General features: G+C 37.7%; 1 protein-coding gene across 1 annotated transcript in view; it reads right to left on the bottom strand.

The window, feature by feature from the left end:
- Nucleotides 1–208: 208 nt before the first annotated feature.
- LOC101861626 (1-phosphatidylinositol 4,5-bisphosphate phosphodiesterase eta-1) overlaps nt 209–21,213 on the bottom strand; it is a 31,663-nt gene continuing 10,658 nt past the window's right edge. The window contains exons 6-17 of the mRNA XM_005089377.3: nt 21,003–21,120; nt 15,769–15,854; nt 12,658–12,778; nt 11,273–11,358; nt 10,721–10,797; nt 10,068–10,290; nt 9,348–9,527; nt 8,175–8,282; nt 7,073–7,137; nt 5,413–5,548; nt 4,292–4,438; nt 209–2,949 (exon numbers count right to left, since the gene is read on the bottom strand). Of these exons, the coding sequence (XP_005089434.1) occupies nt 2,861–2,949; nt 4,292–4,438; nt 5,413–5,548; nt 7,073–7,137; nt 8,175–8,282; nt 9,348–9,527; nt 10,068–10,290; nt 10,721–10,797; nt 11,273–11,358; nt 12,658–12,778; nt 15,769–15,854; nt 21,003–21,120 (1,436 nt within the window). The 3' untranslated portion in view covers nt 209–2,860. The remainder of the gene's footprint in view (nt 2,950–4,291; nt 4,439–5,412; nt 5,549–7,072; nt 7,138–8,174; nt 8,283–9,347; nt 9,528–10,067; nt 10,291–10,720; nt 10,798–11,272; nt 11,359–12,657; nt 12,779–15,768; nt 15,855–21,002; nt 21,121–21,213) is intronic.

Below are 21,213 nucleotides of genomic sequence, written 5' to 3'. Positions count from 1 at the left end.
TCTGTGTGTGTGTATTATATATATATATATATATATATATATATATATATATATATATATATATATATATATATATATATATATAAAATATATATATTTATACACACATAGATCTATACATGTAGCTAATGATTGCTGGACATACACAACACAAAACCACGTTCTTATCTTAGAAAGATAGAAATGATTATATTATAGGTTTCAAAGAATAATGTTCTAATTTCATTGTTTATTATCAAGATGAGAAAGTTACATTAATACATGTAAAGTGGAAAGTGGCTTTCAAGTTCTCAAATGACTTGCTTTTGTAAATAACATATTATATATAGGCCTAAGCCTTGCATAATTCTGCACATCCTTCAATTTTGCATATACCCCAAACCCAAAGTGGGAATGTAGCTTTGATTCCCCCCCCCCCCCCCCCCCCCCATTTCACCTCTCACAACACATAAGATAAAACCAAGAATGGTCCCCAGTCACTGTAAAGACAACTGCATAATGAAACAATGACAAGACAAACAAGCGGCAATCGGGGCAAAGTGCCCCACAAATACAGAAGTGCTGCTTCTCCGTTTTCTTTGCTTCAATATTTCTTAAAATACATGTATGTGTACTTTCATTTGTCTTTCAGAATAATTCTGAATAACCACTAGCTCGTTCCGTTCCACAAGAGAAGGCAAATATATCGACATTTGGTGAGTGGCCATCCCAAACAATGGGAACAAGGATCACAGAGATATTTAAAGCTCAAAGGAAAAAAGAGATAAGAGTAGACTCATCAAATGAGGTGTTTCTTCACAGTGCATGATAAAAAACAATTTAAAAATTTCACTGCTCAGGATTAATGAACAGTGAGCAATGTAAGATAGTATTAATACTATCAGATGTGGAAAAAAAATTTACCAGATCAAAGAAAATGTGATAAAATGTAAGTAGAAAAATGTTGTTATTTTTCAAACTGCATAATGGTCAGCTGCCAGCAGAATTGAACAAACACACATGAAGTTGTTTTCATCTAAACAAACACACATGTACATATGTATTGATCTGAAATAAACATACATGAAGTGATCTAACTAAATCTAAGGAAACATACAAACACATGAATTTAACTGCAGAAGCATGTATTAATCTAAACTAATGTAAGTTCTGATCTAAATAAACATTATTTAGTAAACTATATACTACATCCCTATATTGAAAAGTCATTATCTCATGCACCGCCAGGTTATTTCAAAGCACAGCATTGTTGAAAATGTAAACGGTTCATCCTCCATTGAGAAAAAGAGCTTTTATCTTAATTAACAAACTTTCAGCTTGTTTACTAAACCAAAGCTTATCATACCGATTGCTGGATACGCAATAATTAATATGATTAACTTTATTGTGTTCAAAAGCTCAAATAAAAAGGATAAAAAAAGTAGGCCTACTTTTGGATTGTAAATGAAAGTGCTTCTGTGAATTGCTTTACTAAGTAGTAAAGAACTTTTTTTTTCCGCATTCTAAAGACATTCACAAAGCTAACAGAAAAATTCAATGTTCATGAATGCAGCAAGTAGGTAAAAGGAAAAGCTTTCACGTGAAGCAGATAATATTATGATAAATGCTGACAAAGAAGTACAGTACCAGTACTGGATAACGGGAACAAAATGCACTGTATCAGCTAGAACATAATCATAATCGCAGTAACATGACATGATGTGATATTTGAAAGAGTAAACTTGAAAGCACAAGTACACTCAGGTCCTCAAGCAAAGGAAAGAAAATGTAGTAAAATCACTCCTGAGCAGAAAAAGACTATTCTTTTACACATACGATTTTACCTCAGCATATAATCTGCACTCTATGTATTTACCACTCCGGTACTTAATTACGAAGAATACTAACACGTATATTGCAAAAGGTCAAGACGGAGGACAGGTAAAATAACTGGTCTAACAAAATGGAAAACTAACTTTACAAGGGTCCTTTATTAAATTCTGACATGTGAGAAAAATAAAAATGGGAGTATCATTTAAAGATAAAAGAGAAAAAAAGAAAAGACAATTGAAGTTGAAGAGTCAGCATGGTCGGAAGCATTTCACTTTCAGGTAGCATTTTGCTTCACTAAAAACATATCTGCTTTGTTTCATTGACAATGACACACAAGCAGGAGAGAATATTATAGAAAAGAAGATGTATTAAAATAATATGCGTTTCTACACATAGAATAGAAACATTATGTACGTGAGTGAATTCATGTAAGTATGTACACATATGCACAGACATTTAAAAATAGTATAAAATAATATGCTAACATGTGCTGTCCTGGAGAAGTCAAACACGTGGATCTTCTCAAAATGTCCCCTAAAGCTGACTGCTCTGGCTGGTCCAAGGTTCACACAAATGAAGACTAATGGAACTCTGCTACTGATGCAAACACTAAGGGGGTTTTAGAGTGCTACTAGAGTACTGCTCTAGTATCAGTAGCTATTCTCAGTTAGCTTTTTTCAATAGATGCTATATTACAGCACTGATGAGTCTGTTTATATGATGTTGTGAATACAAGAGTAGGGTACCTGGAAAAGAGTATACTTTTTTTCTTATAGCTCTAAATTCAGAAGGAATTTTCAATACGTTGTGTAAACATCAACAACGTAATGAGGAGAAGAAACTAGAAATGAAGAAGCACAAAGTGATACGACGTGGACAAAAAAAGATCTTCACTATCATCTCTGACACATATTTATGTTTCTCTCCTGACAAGAACAACCTATTTCTACTAGAAGTTGGGTGTGCTGCGACAGATGCATTTGGTCCTTTTCCTCGAAAGTGACTGACATCAGCACCACGAGTTGATCTCTAGATGCCCTCATCCACCTCAGGCATTGGTCAGTGTTACGTGGGTAAATATCAATGTTTGGCTGAACTGGTTGCCGTACTTGTCAAACAAGGGAAAATGTCTAAAACCTGAAAACAGAGACAAGAAAACTTGTTGGTAAACCATTCATGAAAAAGATAAAGCAAGGTGTTAAGAATACAGGCGGGTACAGATAATACCAACATGGAAAACTTAAATTAGAGTCACAGATAGCTTGTACAATTTGCCTTTCCCTGACCGATATCTCTTTAATGTTTTGTAATACCATTAAACTGAATATTGGAGGTGTCAAACACAATTGTCAATCTACGATGTGATTGATTTATCTGTGGCTTTTAAAAAATTCCCGTAATATTGGACTTTGAGACTATAAAATTACAATAACCTCCTTGTGTTTTTTCAGGAAATAATTTTCTAGGAAGTGTCGTACCTAAAGGTACATCTTCCTGAGATGAAGAACCTTTTTCTTGCTTACTGGAGTTGTAAAAAAAATTAGCATATTTCCAGCACAGATTTTCTTTTTAACAATGTTCAGTCTGTAAAGTGCACATGGCAATGTTTTTTAAGGTCTGATTCACATCTATGGCAAAGCTCACAACATAAACAAAAAGAGGATGAAATGTTTTTATTCTACTCATCCAGATTTCAAATTTGGCTCACCGCTTACCTGAAATGAGTTATATGTAGTGTTAATCAGCTAAGATTTAGAATTAATAAATTAACAGAGACAAAGAAAAAAACGTTGCTTATTAACGACCAGAAGTGAACCATTTTTTACATGCTATCTATCAAGACAAAGTAAAACATGTTTTATGTAAAAATTTAGAATACAATACAGGTACGTTTCTACAGTCAGAGTTAGAGATGAAACAAATACTGTGAAATTTAATCAACTTTCTATCATGTTTCAAGTACACTTTGAGAAATCTTGGCAGGCCAGAACTAAAACCCAGTTTGTATCTTGTCAAGCTTCGCCAGCTCGGAGGCTGGCTAACAATGCCAACAAAACTAATATCCACCCATCTTGCAGAGAGACTTTCTCTTTCTCTTATACTCATCATTCCCTTTTTTCAGCACTTGTTGATGAAAAGACTTGAGGACCCTAAAAGCAAATCCTTATTCATGTCATCACTACTACAGTTGAAATTGTCCAAGATAGCCGTCCATTGCTGAAGAGAGTAGTGGTTGCTTTAGGTGGATGTTTTGGACAGTGTCATTATCAGGAAAAACGCAAGGCAGGAAGTGATAAGTGGTCAATTATACTGGAGAGTATCTTGGACGGGTGGTTGTTAAAGCAGGCTTGACTGTTTTGTGCTTGGGTGGTAGGTGGATGTTTCTGTGTGTTCGGCTTCTTTAACTTCTTTTCAGTGTAAGAGTTGTCTTAACTTGTACCTAACTGAACAGTAGGTGCAAAAATAAAGAAGAACCTACCATCTTGAATGCTGAGTACTGGTAAGCAGTAGTAACCGATGAAGTCGTCCCGAGTTCTGTCGTGGTCCGTCACTGTGAACCGCACTAATGCTAACTCAGGAACACGGATTTTGAAGGAACAAGTTTCTCGCCATCTTGGATTGAACCCTGAAAAATAAAAACATTGTCTATTACAGTTGCCCACCCTAGAATAATTTTAAAAAAGACAAATGCTGTTACTCTGTTTGGTACTAAATAATACAATTTAAACAGATCCCACCTTCATGATGAACTCCCTTAACTCTTAGAAGTTGATACAACAACTGACTAGATGCCATATTCTTGTCTCTGCTTGTTTTCCTCATTTGTCATAAACGTTTGCTTGCTTGCACAGCACTGTACCTAATAAAAAGTTAAATTATTTTCTTCATATTTTGGTTGGTAAATACAAGCTTGTAATTAATCTGTCCTTTTATAAAGAAAATGCTAATACTTGCATATTTTCAACTTAACTTGCTGCTACAAAATAGGAAGTAGGCATACAACTTGTAAAAGTTAACTCTTCACTGCCAGATAAACGCTCGGAATGTTGGTTGAGCTTCAGCATTTTGTCTGAACACTGTTGTTGACTTACATCATGTCTCATTTGACATCAGTGGTTTGTGTTAGTTTTATCTTTTATATCAATCCTATTTTTGGCAACTTTCATCAGGTTAAAAAAATTTTCTCTCAATGTTCGAATGTAAAAAGAAAAGTTTTTCGACACTAGGGACAATATGAAACCTGTCATCACAGAACTTCTTTTTTTTTGGGGGGGGGGGGGTTCTTAACATTCGAGAATCAGTGAACCATTCTATAGCTATAGGGAAAGGGAAAGTCCTCAGCTCATTCTATGAAAGCAACTGATATATTATTTTTGGGATCCTGAAGACAATAAGGATAATTATTTAGACTGAAAAACATTTACTTAAGGACACAAAAAATAAAGGTGTCAAAAGTGGCATTTTCTCTTCTAAAAATTGATAACATTCTTAGACAAAGATAAAACAATACTATAAAAATGTACTCTTCATTTTACAATGATACCGTATTTGTTAATAACAAGTTTATTTGAGGACTGCACAAGCAGGAATAAACCTTACCATTATTCTCCATCACTTTTGTTTTATATTCAGCAACATCTGAAGGAACACCATAGATTTCAACCTTGACAAATGGATCAATGATTTCTCCTTTGGTACTATCATTCGGCTTTGGTATTTGGTAGCCGCTGATGATCTGGGGAGAAAAACCCAAACATTTTCACTTGACTCATTCCAAAATCCCCTGATCTAATCCCTCTTCCACTAAGGTCAAAGAAAATCAATCACTGCTATTGGTATCATGTAAACCTGTACAACCTGTTGAATAGACTGGTGTTCTAGCATGACATCAGGGGGCCCATACCTCAGTCACAGTGGATGAGACTCACTTAGCCTTAACAGCTACGTACTAGAGGATTTCAGTAAACCACTTCAGTGGCTTTCGCTGTTCTTCATGTTAGCGGTGTGCAGTATTATGTATGTCATATGCAACAGATGAAGATCTAAGCATTCTTTCCGGTTGTAATATTGAAGTGAGTGGCAGCAGACCAATGGTAAGCAACCAGCTGTACTAATACAATAAATGCCCCACAAGATCCTCTCCACAGCAATGTACGTACAGATATTTTGAATACTAAATCCAACATAACTTGTTTAACACTTTGCAGTCTCACAGCCAGCAATACAAAATACCCCATCTGGTCACCCAGCCAGGAGAGTGACTGCAATGGACTTCCAGTGCCTGTCGCAGAACTGCGTCATGTGACCGGTACAGATAATTTTCACAGTAATATTATTGTGGCAGGTGGCTGCAAAGCGTTAAAAGATTTGCTGCAATTTGTGGATTAAACTTTTTTTGGGGGGAGGGGAGGGGGGGGGGAGTGATAAAAGGCCATTTTAAACTATAAAACATACACAGCCAAAAACATTTGGTCCTATTTGATAGTGGTGTTGGTTTGTCATATCATCTAATTTCACCCACATCTGTGGTGAAGCAACAAAGGGGCTTTGCTGTGCATGCAGAAGGCATGAGTTTGATTCTCGTTTGGGGAAGTCTTTTTTATCGAGTATCTTCCTCTGTCTGTCTGTTGGGATGTTGTCTTCTTCTCAGCCCAGGTCGGCCCTGACAGGCAGAATTAACTTACTTGAGCTTGAGTTATATTCCACCCAACAACCACCGCAGCCTAACATTTTTGGGGAGTACTGAAGCATTAACCACAAAGAGACTGTGAAAGCTATCGTAATAAGAAAAAAGAAAAAAAGAGAAAGAAAGAACATGCTCTCATAGAAAAAGAAAATTGCAACTAATTTGTCCGAACAGTTTTAATTTTATCTATATTTTGCAATGGCAATGTCTAGGGGTTACGCAATTTTTTCTTTGCCCAATTTAAAATAAAATCATCTGTCGCAAAGCAGGGGAGACTGACTTATTCCGTTACAGCTAAAAAAGTATCTCACATAACTTCACCACATTTTTAATGAAATGAAACAAGCGGGTCAACTGTTGGCTTGCTGTCTCCCGTAGCTTGTAACAGAAATTCATCGGAGATCCGTATATATACAGGGGAATAGTCTCATGTGAATTAAAGCAGCCAACATTCTATAAGATCTAAATAGTAAATTGCTATGACAGAAAACATCTACAATTACAAAATGAGGGACAATTTTCAAAGGATATGTAAGTAGACAATTAGTAGAATATAATAACTTGTTCACTCACTGTAATCTTGAGAACTTTGCTCACACTACGGCTGACATTTTCAGTGACAAGGGGAAACAAGTCCTCTGTGAAATAAAGAAACGCAATGGTCATCGGTCATATTGTTGGTGAAAAATAATCCCACCACTTTGACATGGCTTTAATGTAAGATGCTTAGGTATGAGCTCAATATTTTTAACAACAGAAAGATAATATCCTAAGAAGCAGGGCCTCCTATTTAGCATTAGGCTCCAATAAAAATGGAGAGAAATGCAAATTCCTTAGGCCTAAGTAAACCAACTGCTGCTGGAAAACCCTGTTGGATATTCAGACAAGAGTTATCTGAACCACAGTCTTGCTGGACATTCCCTGAGCTGAGCACATGATCGCATGATCGTAAAAAGAAAAATCTTTTCCCAAAGGGGTCAATGAATACAATCAAAGAGTCAAAAATGTTATAGAATGCATCTGGTAACTGGTAAAAGAAATAAGATTATGCCTTACAAAATTCCCAAGCATAACTTCATTAGAAAGATATTTTGAAAGTTGAAAACATGGAAATGCATTGCAATGATCTGAGGCAGACATTTGCAAGGTACACATTTGGAACTGCTGTTTTTTCACATAGAAAGATGTGTCTTTCTCTTGCTCTGAAGCTTCCTCTTCGTCTGTGTCCACCAATACGCTTATCAATACGTTTACCAATACATGTATTGATACTATTATCACTAACAGTTGGGTATAATGATTCTTTGAGGGGTTCACAGCAAAACACTGACTGAAAAAGAAAAATTGTGGAAATGGAAGTATCGGTGGTATAAACAGAGTTGTTGAAAAAGAAGAGTTGTAGACAACAAAGTTCATCAGAAGGGTTGTGGAAAAAGAAGAGAGATAGTAGTCAGAATAAAACAGTTGTGGAAAGGAAGAGGTAAAGAAAAATGGTGGAAGGTGAACAGTTGTAGAAAAGAAGAAAAAAGAAAAGCTATGGAGAGAAAAAAAGTTTTTAAAAAAGTTATGTGAATAGAAACATTATGTGGAAAAGAAAAATTGTGGAAATAGAAGAGAAGTGGAAACAAAAAGGTAATAGAAAAAGAAGAGCTGTGGCCTGAGAAAGAAGACTGACCTGACATTAGAAAAGCAGGCTTAAGAACGTATCCGACTCCTCCATTATCCATGAACCTGCCGTGATTGAGCTGCATCGCCTCTCCCCCTGTCTGGTAGTTTAGAGCAACTGAGGAAAAGATTTAGTTTCTTTTGTAGGATCTTTATATTCTACTAGAATTAAGATGTCATTATGAAGGGAAAAAACCCTCTGAAACTTATTGTGAGTTAGCAATAAAGAAAGTAGAAATTTAAAATTCCACACAAAAACAAGCAACATACATAACATTCAGTGCATAAGTGCTCAAGACAGCAGTTCTTGTTCATGACAGGAGTCATTTAAGGCATAGTCATTCATAGGTGAAAGTCTATCGTCATATGAACCACCTATGTATTTAAGTAATTTATTTTGAACAATGCAGAATCAGACACATGTCAACATATCTTAGTGTCATTTCAATTAAAACCTTCATCTCATCTTATGTGTTTTCAAATCTAGAATACTACAATTCTTTTTATAGAAACCTTTCCATGGAAACAAAAAAACAGGTTATAGCAACTTCATTATCAAGCTGCTTGCATATTTCTGAAGATCAGTGAGAGAGAAAGAGAGATGGAGAGAAAGGATTGCTGTTGGAGCCATATGGTGCTTGTGTTTTTTGTATTATTATAAAGCGCATTCAGCACTTTCTTAGTGGAAATGCGCTTTACATAAACTTAAGTGAAATTTTTTACTTATTTATCATAATTATTTTAACCATTTAATTGGTAGCACCTCCTGTAGCTGATTCATTTATTACCTTCGGTCCCTTCTTCCCTTTCTAAAAGAAATTTCCCTCCTTTTCATGATTAAGAATAGTTACCAGTGTGAGTAAGTTGAAATAGTGTCTGTGGTGCAATGGGTAGGCTCTTCACCATTGCATGCAGAATACATTAAGTCTTATACCAGTGCATTACACACTCTACTGTGATATTTTGTATTGATACACAGACAGTTTAAATATATACAATACTTCATATCCAGCTGTTAGCCTAAGTTAAAAAGAAGCACATTAGCACAACAATAATCATTAAGTGTTGGAAAAAAAGCAATATGTCTGATAAAAACAATTGATGGACAGCAAAGAAGTAGGACATATCAGTAGCACTCTCTAACCACCCTCCTCTAAAACTGGTCAGTGAACCTTGTTCTTACCAACTTGGCATCCATGATTCCACATAGGCACTGGGTTATAATTGCTGGAGTCAGTTCTGGTCCCAGCAGGGTATGTGCGAATCATTTTGCTGTGGCTTATGTCATTGAGTCCAAACGGATTAGTTTGTATCAGTTTTTCCACCTTGCTTTCTCCTAAAGAGACCACACTGAATGTAGGGTCTGCAAAAATAGAAAAAAGTTCCCACAATAAATTTTCCCGCATTGTTTTCATCAAAAGAGATGACACTAACTAATTACAAAAACAGAAAAAAAGTTATCATAAGTTTTTTCACTTTCATCTAAAATGATGCTGCTGAATTTGTTGATTGTTTATGAAAGAAAAAAGAAGTGACAAATAAAATAGTACAGTATTTTTCAACAAATTTAGTCAGTTAACAAATGCAGAATAATTTTTCCTGTTTATTGTGCAAGTTGTCAGTAATCTTTTCAGGCATTATATAAGACCATTCAAAATAGAACCTTCAATTTACATTCATTTCTGACAAAAAATGAGCCACAAGAGAGGAGAGACAAGAAAACTCTTCAAACATCAAAAGTACAAGAGGGGCCCTTTAGGGATTTCCCAGTCACTGCAGTCCAGTATGACACCAAAATGTTCTGACTGCTAGCCCCATAACATACATATATATATATATATATATATGTATATATAAAAGCAGAACAGAAATCATGAAAAGTCTAATTAAATCGTTAAATCACCTGGGATAAAGGAAGAATCGACGACCTTAAAGCTGACACTTTTCATGCTGGTGATGGAGCTGAGTTCTGGGCTAAGTTTGATTTTCTTGTGTCCGTCACTGGATGAACTGCTGCTCTTTTCTTTCGGTTCCTGAGATGCCGGGTCGGAGGGAAGATCAGCAGCCTCATCTTCATCACTCACATCCAAGTCATCATCGTTAGTAGAGAGAGGTAATGTCTTACCCTGTGGCAGGGATTATGTTTTTTAGTTTTTAGTTTTAGTACGAGTTTTATGACACTCGCAACACAAACAAGTCAAAAATGCTGAAGTTGTTCCAATTGATCACAAGTCTATTAACAGAGAGAGAGAGAGAGAGTGAGAGAGAGAGAGTGAGAGTGAGAGATATATATATATAGAGAGAGAGATTGCATTAGGGCGCGGATACCATTTGGAAGGGAGATAACCCAGTTTATTGAACAAATCAATTAGAACCACAGAGTTATTTTCCGTGACGAGCAAGAGTTGGAGCTTCACAATGAAAATTTAGTTAGTCAGCGAAACCTTCTCTTATTCGAAATGGCACCGCACCACCGGCACATTTTTTTACTGCTCTACGTGACGTGTATTTTTGTTGTCTACAACAGAAGTACCCGTGGCGAGACTAGAAGCTTACCTTTATAATAATCCTATATCTCAGCTGTTCTGGGGAGGGAGTGGCAACGTAGTCATTTTGTGGACACCACAGTTTGTCTGGACAACAGATTTAAGGAAATCAATCCCCAGAGAGCTGTATTATTGGCAAGCTATTCAACTGTTCTAAGCCAAGGAAGACATTTTTTTCAGGAGAGAGATATGTCCATTTATCTCAACACAGGACCCAAAGATATAGATCTCTAGATCTAGAGTAAAGTGTCTGGTTAACAAATAAAAAAAAAAGAAAATCAAAGAAGACCTTCTGTAGACAATATGTAGTCTCAATAACTTCAACGCGTATTGGGACTATATATAGCCTTAACAATGGAACTCCTTTCCATTGGGCTTACAAGGGCTAAATCGTAAATTTTGTTGGACATGTAGTTCTTTTAACCACTTAAAAAACAAACAAACAACAACTAACAAAAAACATAACCAAAAAAAGCAACCAAAAAACAACAACAACGGAAAAACCCAAAACCCCCAAAACAACAAAAGAAACAATGCAAAAATAAAAAAGCTCAAAGGATACCGCCCAGAATGGACACCATATTCTCCGCCATAACTTTCTGCTGCTCCACGGAACAATGGTTCTCCAACGACAGAGTCAGGGGGTAGCTGTGGGTAGATCATGGGTCGAATTATATTTACGAGTCATAACGATTCTTTACCACAGCTGGACGACACAGCACACCTAGTTATGCGTGTTCAATTTTTCTTTCACGGAAAAAAGCGTTTATGGGTTAAAAAAGACCCTCAACAACAACAACAACAACAACAACAATAAAACAACAGCACCAACAACATACACACACACATACATACACATGCGAACACACATTCGCAATGCGCGCGCGTGCATACACACACACATACACACACACACACACACACACACACACACACACACACACACACAATAACACACACAATAACACACACACAATGTCACACATAATTACACACACACACACACACACACACACACACACACACACACACACACACACACACACACACACACACACGCACGCACCTAAGACACACACAAAAATCAATGTTCAGCTGTGATTGTTTGCTAACCCTGTCTCAGAGTATGCGCGTGCTAAATGCTATCCTGTACGATTCCAAATTTCTGACTTTTGGGGGATTTGTCGCAGCTATTACAGACTTCCACTTGAGCACAAAATTATTACGGTTAATCCCTGTGAACTTTATAAACCGTAGAATTTCCCTTCCATGTTTGCACAAACTTCTATTTTCACAACTGGGACACCGTGCTTTTAAAATACTTTACACCAACACCAGAGAAATGATGTTCGTACAAAGTAGCATTAAATTTGTTTATGATGTATGATTGGCCGTCTCTTGAGATGCTTCTACAAATTAAGTGAGGCATTATGGTGCAATCAGGCGCTCTTCAAAATAATGAAATCGAAGATTTTCCACCAGTTGGGATTTTAGAAAATATTTTATTTTAGCTCAACACCTTCTATCTCCATTAACAGGAACAGACCTATTTCTGTGTGAATTTTACAGAAAAAAAACTTTCTTCAAAGGCACGCAAAAGAAAATTTGCAGGTTTCAAGGACACTCACGCTTTGAAGAGTCAGCTAAATCTAGCGGCAATTTTTACGTTAATTTCACCCCTGTCACTCATCATTAATTATTATCATCATCATTATTATTATTATTATTATTGTTATTATTATTATTATTATTATTATTATTATTATTATTATTATTATTATTATTATTATTATTATTATTATTATTATTATTATTATTATTATTATTGTTATTATTATTATTATTATTGTTATTATTATTATTATTATTATTATTATTATTATTATTATTATTATTATTATTATTATCATTATCATTTTCATTGTCATTATCATTACTATTACTTACGGCGAGGCTTCAAAGGCGTAGTCATTGACTGCTTTGATGACGTCTTTGAACAATATCTTGGAGGTGAGGGTGTGGCCGTGGTAGATCACCGGCTCTCCTTCCGAGCCGTCCCAACAATCCACTGGAAAGATTTGGGCGAAAGCGCTGGTAAGTATTGGGGTAACTGTATACTATTCTTGTACGTGCAAATACATTGCTTAGTGTACGACTCCGTCATAATATGTCACTATTCAACCCTACTCGTTGGCCCTTGTGTCATTTTGTACCCCCGGGTTGTATTCTTCACATTTCAGAATGCTTCTGGTACGAAGATCTCTTTGAAACTTTCAGTATTTCTCCAAAAAATCGTTTTGACATACTGCTATGCAGAGCGTACGGATCTGATTAACGAGTAAATTTCCTCTTTGGAAAGTGGTGGCACAGAGTTCTCCACGTCGTATGGATACGTTAGTAAAACACGACGTACGGATAGGGTTAAATAGCGTTTGGCCGAGTCTTGCACTAAACTCCAGTCGATCTGTGATCACTTGATGTGTTGATCTTAGGGAACAACGTGAAGTCAAGAATGCACCAATGACTATGTGGTGTTCATGATTTTCTTCTTAAGATGAAAATATTGGAAACATAGAAATATGGAGTAAACTATAGCCTTCAGATAAAAACTATGTCTCATGGCCTTGACAACCCAATCTTCCATAGATATACAGTCCTATAATTACATGAAAACGACAAGTTAGTTTTACAGAAAACACTCTTTGACATTAACCAAGTAAAATGTTATGTAACAAGATCCTTACATAATACAAGCATGTCTTTCAGTCAAGAAAAAGATAAATACTATATTATACTGTCTGAACAGAAAGAAATACTAAAGAAAAAGAAGACTACCAGATTTATTTACATTAATATTTTTTTAAACTTACTGATAGCAGCGGAGATAAAGATTTAACTATCAATAACATTTCCAGTTAACCCTTTTAGTTCTGGGAATACAATCACATTCCCTCTGAGAAGTCTGAAAACTTTTGGTCAGGCAGTACAGGTGTTTCGCTAGGCTATTGATCAAAACATTTAACTATTATATAATATTTTACCTTTGATAACGTTTACATTATGGAGCTTGAATATATATGGCAATATTTCAGTTAGAAAAGAACAAGTTAAATATGTGAAGACCTTGGCAAGTTAAATCTCTTTGACTTCAACAAAACTAAACTGAGGATGAGAGATATCAAGCTCAAAGAAACAATTTAAGTAAAACTATACAATTGGTGCTAAAAAAGTGATAAGTTGGGCATGCTGAAGAAATAATGTAAAAGCGGGTAAAAACCCAGGCATGCGACTTAATAACGTTACCCAGATCAACAGAAAAGACAAACGAAGGAAACCCAGACAGAATAATTCAAGCAAAACTGTCACAAAGACACCAGTGAGATAATAATATGGTGGGAGAACAAGATATGTAAACTAAAATGTTATTGAAGAAAAGTTCTGCTATCTAAAAATGCAGGTTTGCTAATACATTATGTCCAAACACACACACTGTAGTACGTTATATCCACACACACACACTGTAGTACGTTATATCCACACACACACACTGTAGTACGTTATATCCACACACACACACTGTAGTACGTTATATCCACACACACACACTGTAGTACGTTATATCCACACACACACACTGTAGTACGTTATATCCACACACACACACTGTAGTACGTTATATCCACACACACACACTGTAGTACGTTATATCCACACACACACACTGTAGTACGTTATATCCACACACACACACTGAAACTTAATGACTATCCTATTCTAATGTTCAAGCCAAACCAGAGAAGCGTCTTTCAGATGGTATCTTCAACATGAGATGTTAAATGTTTTTACTATATCAAAGAAAACAAAACGATTTCACAAATGGAGAAAGAACTGTAACTGTAGAAGTTTTACGTCCTCATCGAAAAAAATCTTGATCGTTTTAGTGACGGGCTTTTTCGACCCTGCTTGTCATGGCCGACCCGGGGAAGATGGATACAAAGTCCCAGCGGAGAGACGGATGGGGGGGGGGGGGGGGGAATACTCTTGAAAAGTTTTCCCCATATCCCATCTATATGAAAATCGAATTCTGTGTCTTCTTCATGATGGCAAACTACCTATAAACACTACACCGCGGAGGCTGAGAGAGCTGGTCTTATTTCTTTTAAGCGCACAGAGCTTGCTGTTGAGTGGGAGTTTGCACTATACAAATAAATACTATAGCATTTATCATTTTATCCAAGTATTGAATAGAACCTCGGTATGATTAAGTTCCACACTTCTAGACGGAAAAGTGGTGGTGTCCAACCAGCCTCATTAGATACAGTAAAGGCAGTCATAGACCCACTTGGCTTACCAGGCTTTCGAAATCTTGCTAAGTGGCCCTCTCCGTGAAGATTAAGTATTGTTTTTTTATTTTTACATGCACGCGTTACGTATATACCTTTATTCTGTTTGACCGCTCATGGTTACAGTTGTGTTTATGCGCATATTATATATTGGTGTCGATAGCTTTACTTTGTAAAGTACATCAAATTGCTAGACTTTTGCTTATGAGCATATTCCATTCGAAACTTACTTGACCATTTACGGACATTCAGGGACTCACTGTGAAAGACCAACATAGGAGTACCCATGTCGCCATGAGCAACAGGGGATTTAAACTTATTTTAATAAAAGAGACCTTGGCAAGACCCTTATCCCCTATATCAAGATTCTGCTAGATGACAGCTCTGGTTGGCAACGGAGCCAAATGTCGCAAGGAAATAGAATGGAAAAAAAAAAAAAGAAGAAAAGTTGGCGTTTTTTACGCCCCGATAGACACACTTTAGAACGTCAAGAAGTTGGGCTTCGACTTTGCCTGTAAGATCCAGCCCGGAATGATAGGGATATAACATCCCAGCAGAAAGACTGAGATACTCGATAAAAATAATCTCCATACAGGGATCGAATTCAGTTCTTTTGCGTTCGTCGGCGAAGTTCTAACAGCTACACCACAGACACCGGTGTCGATAGGAAGAAAGAAGTAAAGATGATTAGTTTCGCGTAACCACTAATGCTTACACTCCACACATCGGCATCCCTTGCGCAGAGCTGTGATATACATTTCCACCTTGCTTGGACCTTTAAGTTGATCTTCCGCCAAGTAACTGAACAAAAAACACGCACAGAGGGGGAAATTATAAAAAAAAGGTAAATTAATGGTAAAGAGTACATGACTTGAAACATTGAGAGGGTTGGGTGATTATGGTTAAGAAATCATTAAACTGTTGAAGGTAACCAATGAAAACACACGTCCACACTGTAAACAAAACCACAGCAAAACAAAATTCTAACATAATTTAGCCCAGTACCAAACTATGACAAAACAATTGGCAAACTGTTTAGTCGCTGATTTGTTTGTTTCATTTGAGTAAAGGGAGAAGCACATCGCCACACTAATGGTCGTTTTGTGCTGGGAAAAAGTAAGACAGACAAACAGAAACAACAAAGGAGAAGTAAAGAGGAAAGACCTGCCAGTGGCACCCTCCAACCAGCCGCTTGGTGAGTTGTGGATAATGAAACTAAAGAGAAGCACGATTAAATTATAAGAGTGCTGTGTCGGTCTTGTAGGCTTCTCTTATTGTCATTGTCTACAACTCAACGACAAAACTTGACCAGCTGTTTTGTAGTAGTGCAGTACAGGAGGGCTTATTCCTAAGTATTGTACTCCAAGAGATATATAATGCAATAAAAAAATCACGGAGGTAAATCCCAAAACAAAATATGTGAATTAGAAAAAAAAAGTATCTACAAACATCGAACTCCATCAAGGATAAATGACTGTAAAGTGCGTATTTCATAAAACCAAAACAACCCAAACAGTGAACGCAAATATAGGGTTAAGAACTCAGAAATCAAAGTTTGATCATATTGTTTACTGCAATATTTCTTTGTGGAAAACGAAAGTGGTTCAGTGGCTTGTGAGCTCGATCTTACAGAACATTATGTCAAGCAAAGAGAAAGACACGTCAGCGAAGCCAAGCTGAAAAACACCCCCCCCCCCCCCCCAGGTTTATGCATTATGGTGACCAGCAATGGCATGTTCCTATTGCCCACTGTGATGTTGTGTCATGTTTAATTGATGCAAACTTAAAGAAAAGGTAAATAAATAAGTAAAAAGTAAATTTAAAAAAAACTATCATGGTGGTGGTGGTTGTGGTGGCGGTAAGGGGAGTGGTTGTGTGTGTGTGTGTGTGTGTGTGTGTGTGTGTGTGTGTGTGTGTGTGTGTGTGTGTGTGTGTGTGTGTGTGTGTGAGAGAGAGAGAGAGAGAGAGAGAGAGAAAGAGAGAGAGAGAGAGAGAAAGAGAGAGAGAGAGAGAGAGAGAGAGGGAGAGAGAGAGAGAGAGAGGGAGAAAGAATGAGAGAGGAGACGTCCGTGTGTGTGTGTGTTTGTGTGTGTGTGTGTGTGTATGGCGCGCGCGCGCGCGCGCGCGTGTGTGTGTGTGTATGTGCGTGAGAGAGAGAGAGAGAGAGAGAGAGAGAGAGAGAGAGGGGCAGAGAGAGAGAGAGAGAGATAGAGATATATCGAGAGAGATAGAGAGAGAAAGAGAGAGGTGGTGGTGGTGGTTGTCGGGGTGATGGTTGTGGTGATGTTGGTTGCAACCTTGGTGGTTGTAGTCGTGGTGATGGTGGTGATGGTAATGGTTGTGGTTGTCGTTGTCGTTGTCGTGGGTGTGGGGCTGTAGTGAGGAGAGCTAATAGAGAGGAGAGGGTACGTTTTATTATAAGCTACGGCTGGGACCCACTCTCGAGGTTTCGTTTTAAAGACTCCAATATCCACACAGAATTATAAAGACACAACTTTAAATAGCTGTTCTACACACTCGATATTTTCAATCTCAAGCTTACCACAGCAAGTATGTAATGAATAATACAAAAAAAAACACCCCAAACCAAAACAAAACCAAAGCTAAAAAGATGGTGGTAAATGTACAAAGAGGATAAAAAAACAGCAACAACCAACCGCATCGCGTGATGGCCAAAAGTGTCACGTGATAGGCAAAAAAACAACAACTGAATGTGGGGTAAGGTAAGAAGTTCTGTGAGCACACAGGCAAACCGTCTTACGTTCCACACATCGGCAGCCTCTCTGCATAGCCCGGATGTACATTTCTACCCGACTTGGCCCTTTCAGTTGGTCTTTGGCTAAGTAACTGTGAAGCCAGGGATAGCTGGTTAGGAGGGCATTTTGTTTTACGGCGCTAACGAACCAACTTGGTTACAAAAGCGCCGAAGACATGTATAATGACATACAGTTGAACCTGCTCTAACGACCACCTGTATAAGACAAGATCCTGTACAAGCGGCTACTTTCATTTCCCCTTTTGTGTTTTTTACATTTTAATGACTCTGTGTAAGACGTCCAATTGTCTAAAACAGCCACTTTTTTCTCGAAAATGGATTGTGTCCGTTGCTTTGTCGATATGCTTCTTTCTATAAAAAAACAAACAAGTCTATTTTGCCGAGTGTCCGGGGTTATTTTACAGGGAAGCTGTATCCTACTCAGCCCGGTTTGGCTCTTACTGGCAGGGTTTCGGTTCAAAGCAACCTGGAATCGCACTGTTAGCTCAATTGGTTTCACGCTGGACTATGTAGCGGATGACCCTGGTTCAAATCCCCAACGGCGTGCAATAAGTAGACAATTTCGACAGTATTGAGTGGAGTTGTCGGCTATAGCAGAGCCAGACGGATAACCCCCATGTTGGTGTCAGGAATTGATGAAGATAAGACTGTCATTGACAGGCAATATTTTACGCCTCCGTTGACACGATTTAGATCGTTTTCAAACGAGGCTGCTTTCCTCGATTTTTGTATAGGTTAAACGTCCGTTTCAACACTGTGAGGTTATTTAAGAGGCAGAACTTCCGAATTTAACGTCCATCTCCGACAGGACTCTACAAGCGCCCCCCCCCCCCCGCGCCCACCCGACAACCAAAGTTCAAAACGACCCGTTGGAGATTTAAACAAGGGCCATCCGCTCCTTAGTCCAGCGTGAAACCAACTAAGCTAACAGTGCGACTCCAGGTGTCTTTGATCCTGCCAATAAGAGCCAGACCGAGCTGAGTAGGACACAGCTTCCCTGCAGAATGGCCCCGGACACTCAGCAAGATAGGTTTGTTTGTGTTCGAATAAAGTGAAGCACATCGAAACAACAACGGTCATTTAGTTCTGGGGAAAAAGACGGACAGACAGAGGGGAAAGTAAAGAAGTAGGACCTGCCAACAGCGCCCTCCAACCACCCGCCAAAACATGCTTTCAAAGAGGGTGAAAAAAATGATAAATTGGTATAAGTTTGATGCCCCAATCAACACTATTAGGTTGCTAAAGAGGAGAGACCTCAGAGTTTAACATCCATCTCCAAAATGACCGAACTAATTGAGAAAATCGGGTAAAGTGCTTTTCCCAAGAACTCTACGTCGGACCGACCTGAGGCTCAAAACCCCGAACCCGCAATCTCACGATTACGAGTCCGGTAGCCTAACCATTAGGATATCCAAGGAGGGAACTAATTTAGATAGAAATAAAAAGAATAAAACATATTTTTACGCCCCCCATCGACACAATTAGATAATTCAGGAGGCGGGCTGCCACCCCTTTTATCAGGACCAACCCGGTCTGTGAAAAATACAGTGTTGCAGCAGAAAGGCCAACTTACTCGATAAATATTCTCCCCACCAAGGAATCGAAGTGAGGTCTCCTGTGTACGACAACAAAGGGCTTAACTGCTACTCCACAGATGCTTATAAGAGGGAATCGAACTTGCAGCTTCTGCATACAACAGCGAGGGGCCTTACAGTTATACCATTGTCACCAGTAGTTCACATTTTGTTTAATTTCAGCGAGTAAAAAGAAGTCTATCGACGTAATAACGGCCATTAAGTTTGGAAAACGAACGACCGATTAAAAAAAAAAACCCAACAGAGGGAGAGTGAAGATTCTAAGTACTTGTACGGTACATAATTACAGACCACGCAAATGGTACAATACATAAATAATGATGTACATACCATTGTATTTAATTTGTATACATGCATGTAATAGACCAGGTACAAAAAATACCACCTACATAATCCCCCACGTAAACGATACTGAAGGTAAACAATACACCACGTACATTAAATACGTCATACATAATGCTCCGCGCAGATACATAATAACAATATGTAAATCACCGTGTACATAACTAGCTACTATTACATACTAGACTGCGTACATTATAGATCACGTTCATAATAGACTTTACATAATTTGACCACATACATACCGTGCTCAAGCCACAAGTACATCCCGGATAAAAATGACAACGTACATAATAGACTACACATCGACTCCTTAGTGTAAGACTTCAGCATTGATCATTTTGAAAAGTGACTCGCTACCTTAGAATTACAAAGTTTTATCTGCCCAGTACCTAGTTTTGAGATATTTGAAGTGAAAAATTCTGAGTTTCACAACATGTGAAGGTTTCTCAAATGCAATTCTTTGAATATCTTGATAACGACTCCGAATTATCTTACGATTTTTATAGAGCAAATGGAAAATTATAATTCGGTTTCTCACCTTATAGGAATTCAAATCGACCAAAAATATCAGATAGAACTGTGTAATTCTAAGGTAGCGGTATGCCGGAGTTTTACACCAAACAGCCGCTTTGTGGTCTATTCTGAACGCTGTAAATTATGTACGTGGTGATGTAGTTTGAGCCTGGTTGTTTAAGTACGTGGTCAATTATGATGTGGTATTATGTAGTCTACGTGTGTCGTCGTGAGATTGCGGGTTCGGGGGTTCGAGCCTCAGCTCCGTCCGACGTTGTGTCCTTGGGAAAAGCACTTATCACGAAATTCCCATTTGACTGTGTCCTTTCGGACATGGATGTTACAATCGGAGGTCCCGCCTCTTAAATAAACTAATGGTGTTGATACGGGTGACTTATACCATGTGGGTAGCTGGCGGGTGCTCTGGTGTGGTTTGCTTCTTCTTTCCTATCAAACATCTATCATCTTTATCTCCCCTCCTTTTTCGTGTTTGTTACTCTCTTGTAACACCTCTAATCTTCGGCACTTACATGACCTTATAGTGTTGCACTTGCCGCAAAACACTTACTAAAACTAAAACTTATACCATTTTAAAATATCATGAACGTGGTCTATTATGTATGTAGTCTTACTTTGAGCAGTCGAATTACGTTCACAGATCACTAGCAGATTAAAGAAAGGAAAGTTTGATGTGAAGTTAAGAGTAAGAGGACAACTCACGTGTTGTGAGACGAAGCCACGAAGTAATGAGTCAGTGGGCGATTCATGTCCTGCCACACCACTCTGTTGGCCGGGTTGAAGATTTGCTGTCTCTCCGCTATCAAATAGTTGCGGAAACCTGCACAGATATATTATAGTTATAATTAGTATTATTATTGCATTTATTATTACTATTATTATTGTTTTTGTTATTATTGTTATCAATACTATT

This window comes from Aplysia californica, unplaced genomic scaffold, assembly GCF_000002075.1.
Source record: "Aplysia californica isolate F4 #8 unplaced genomic scaffold, AplCal3.0 scaffold00005, whole genome shotgun sequence".
NCBI lineage: Eukaryota > Metazoa > Mollusca > Gastropoda > Aplysiida > Aplysiidae > Aplysia > Aplysia californica.
Note: the sequence above shows the minus strand (reverse complement) of the source record. Positions and strands in the feature narration are given on the sequence as shown.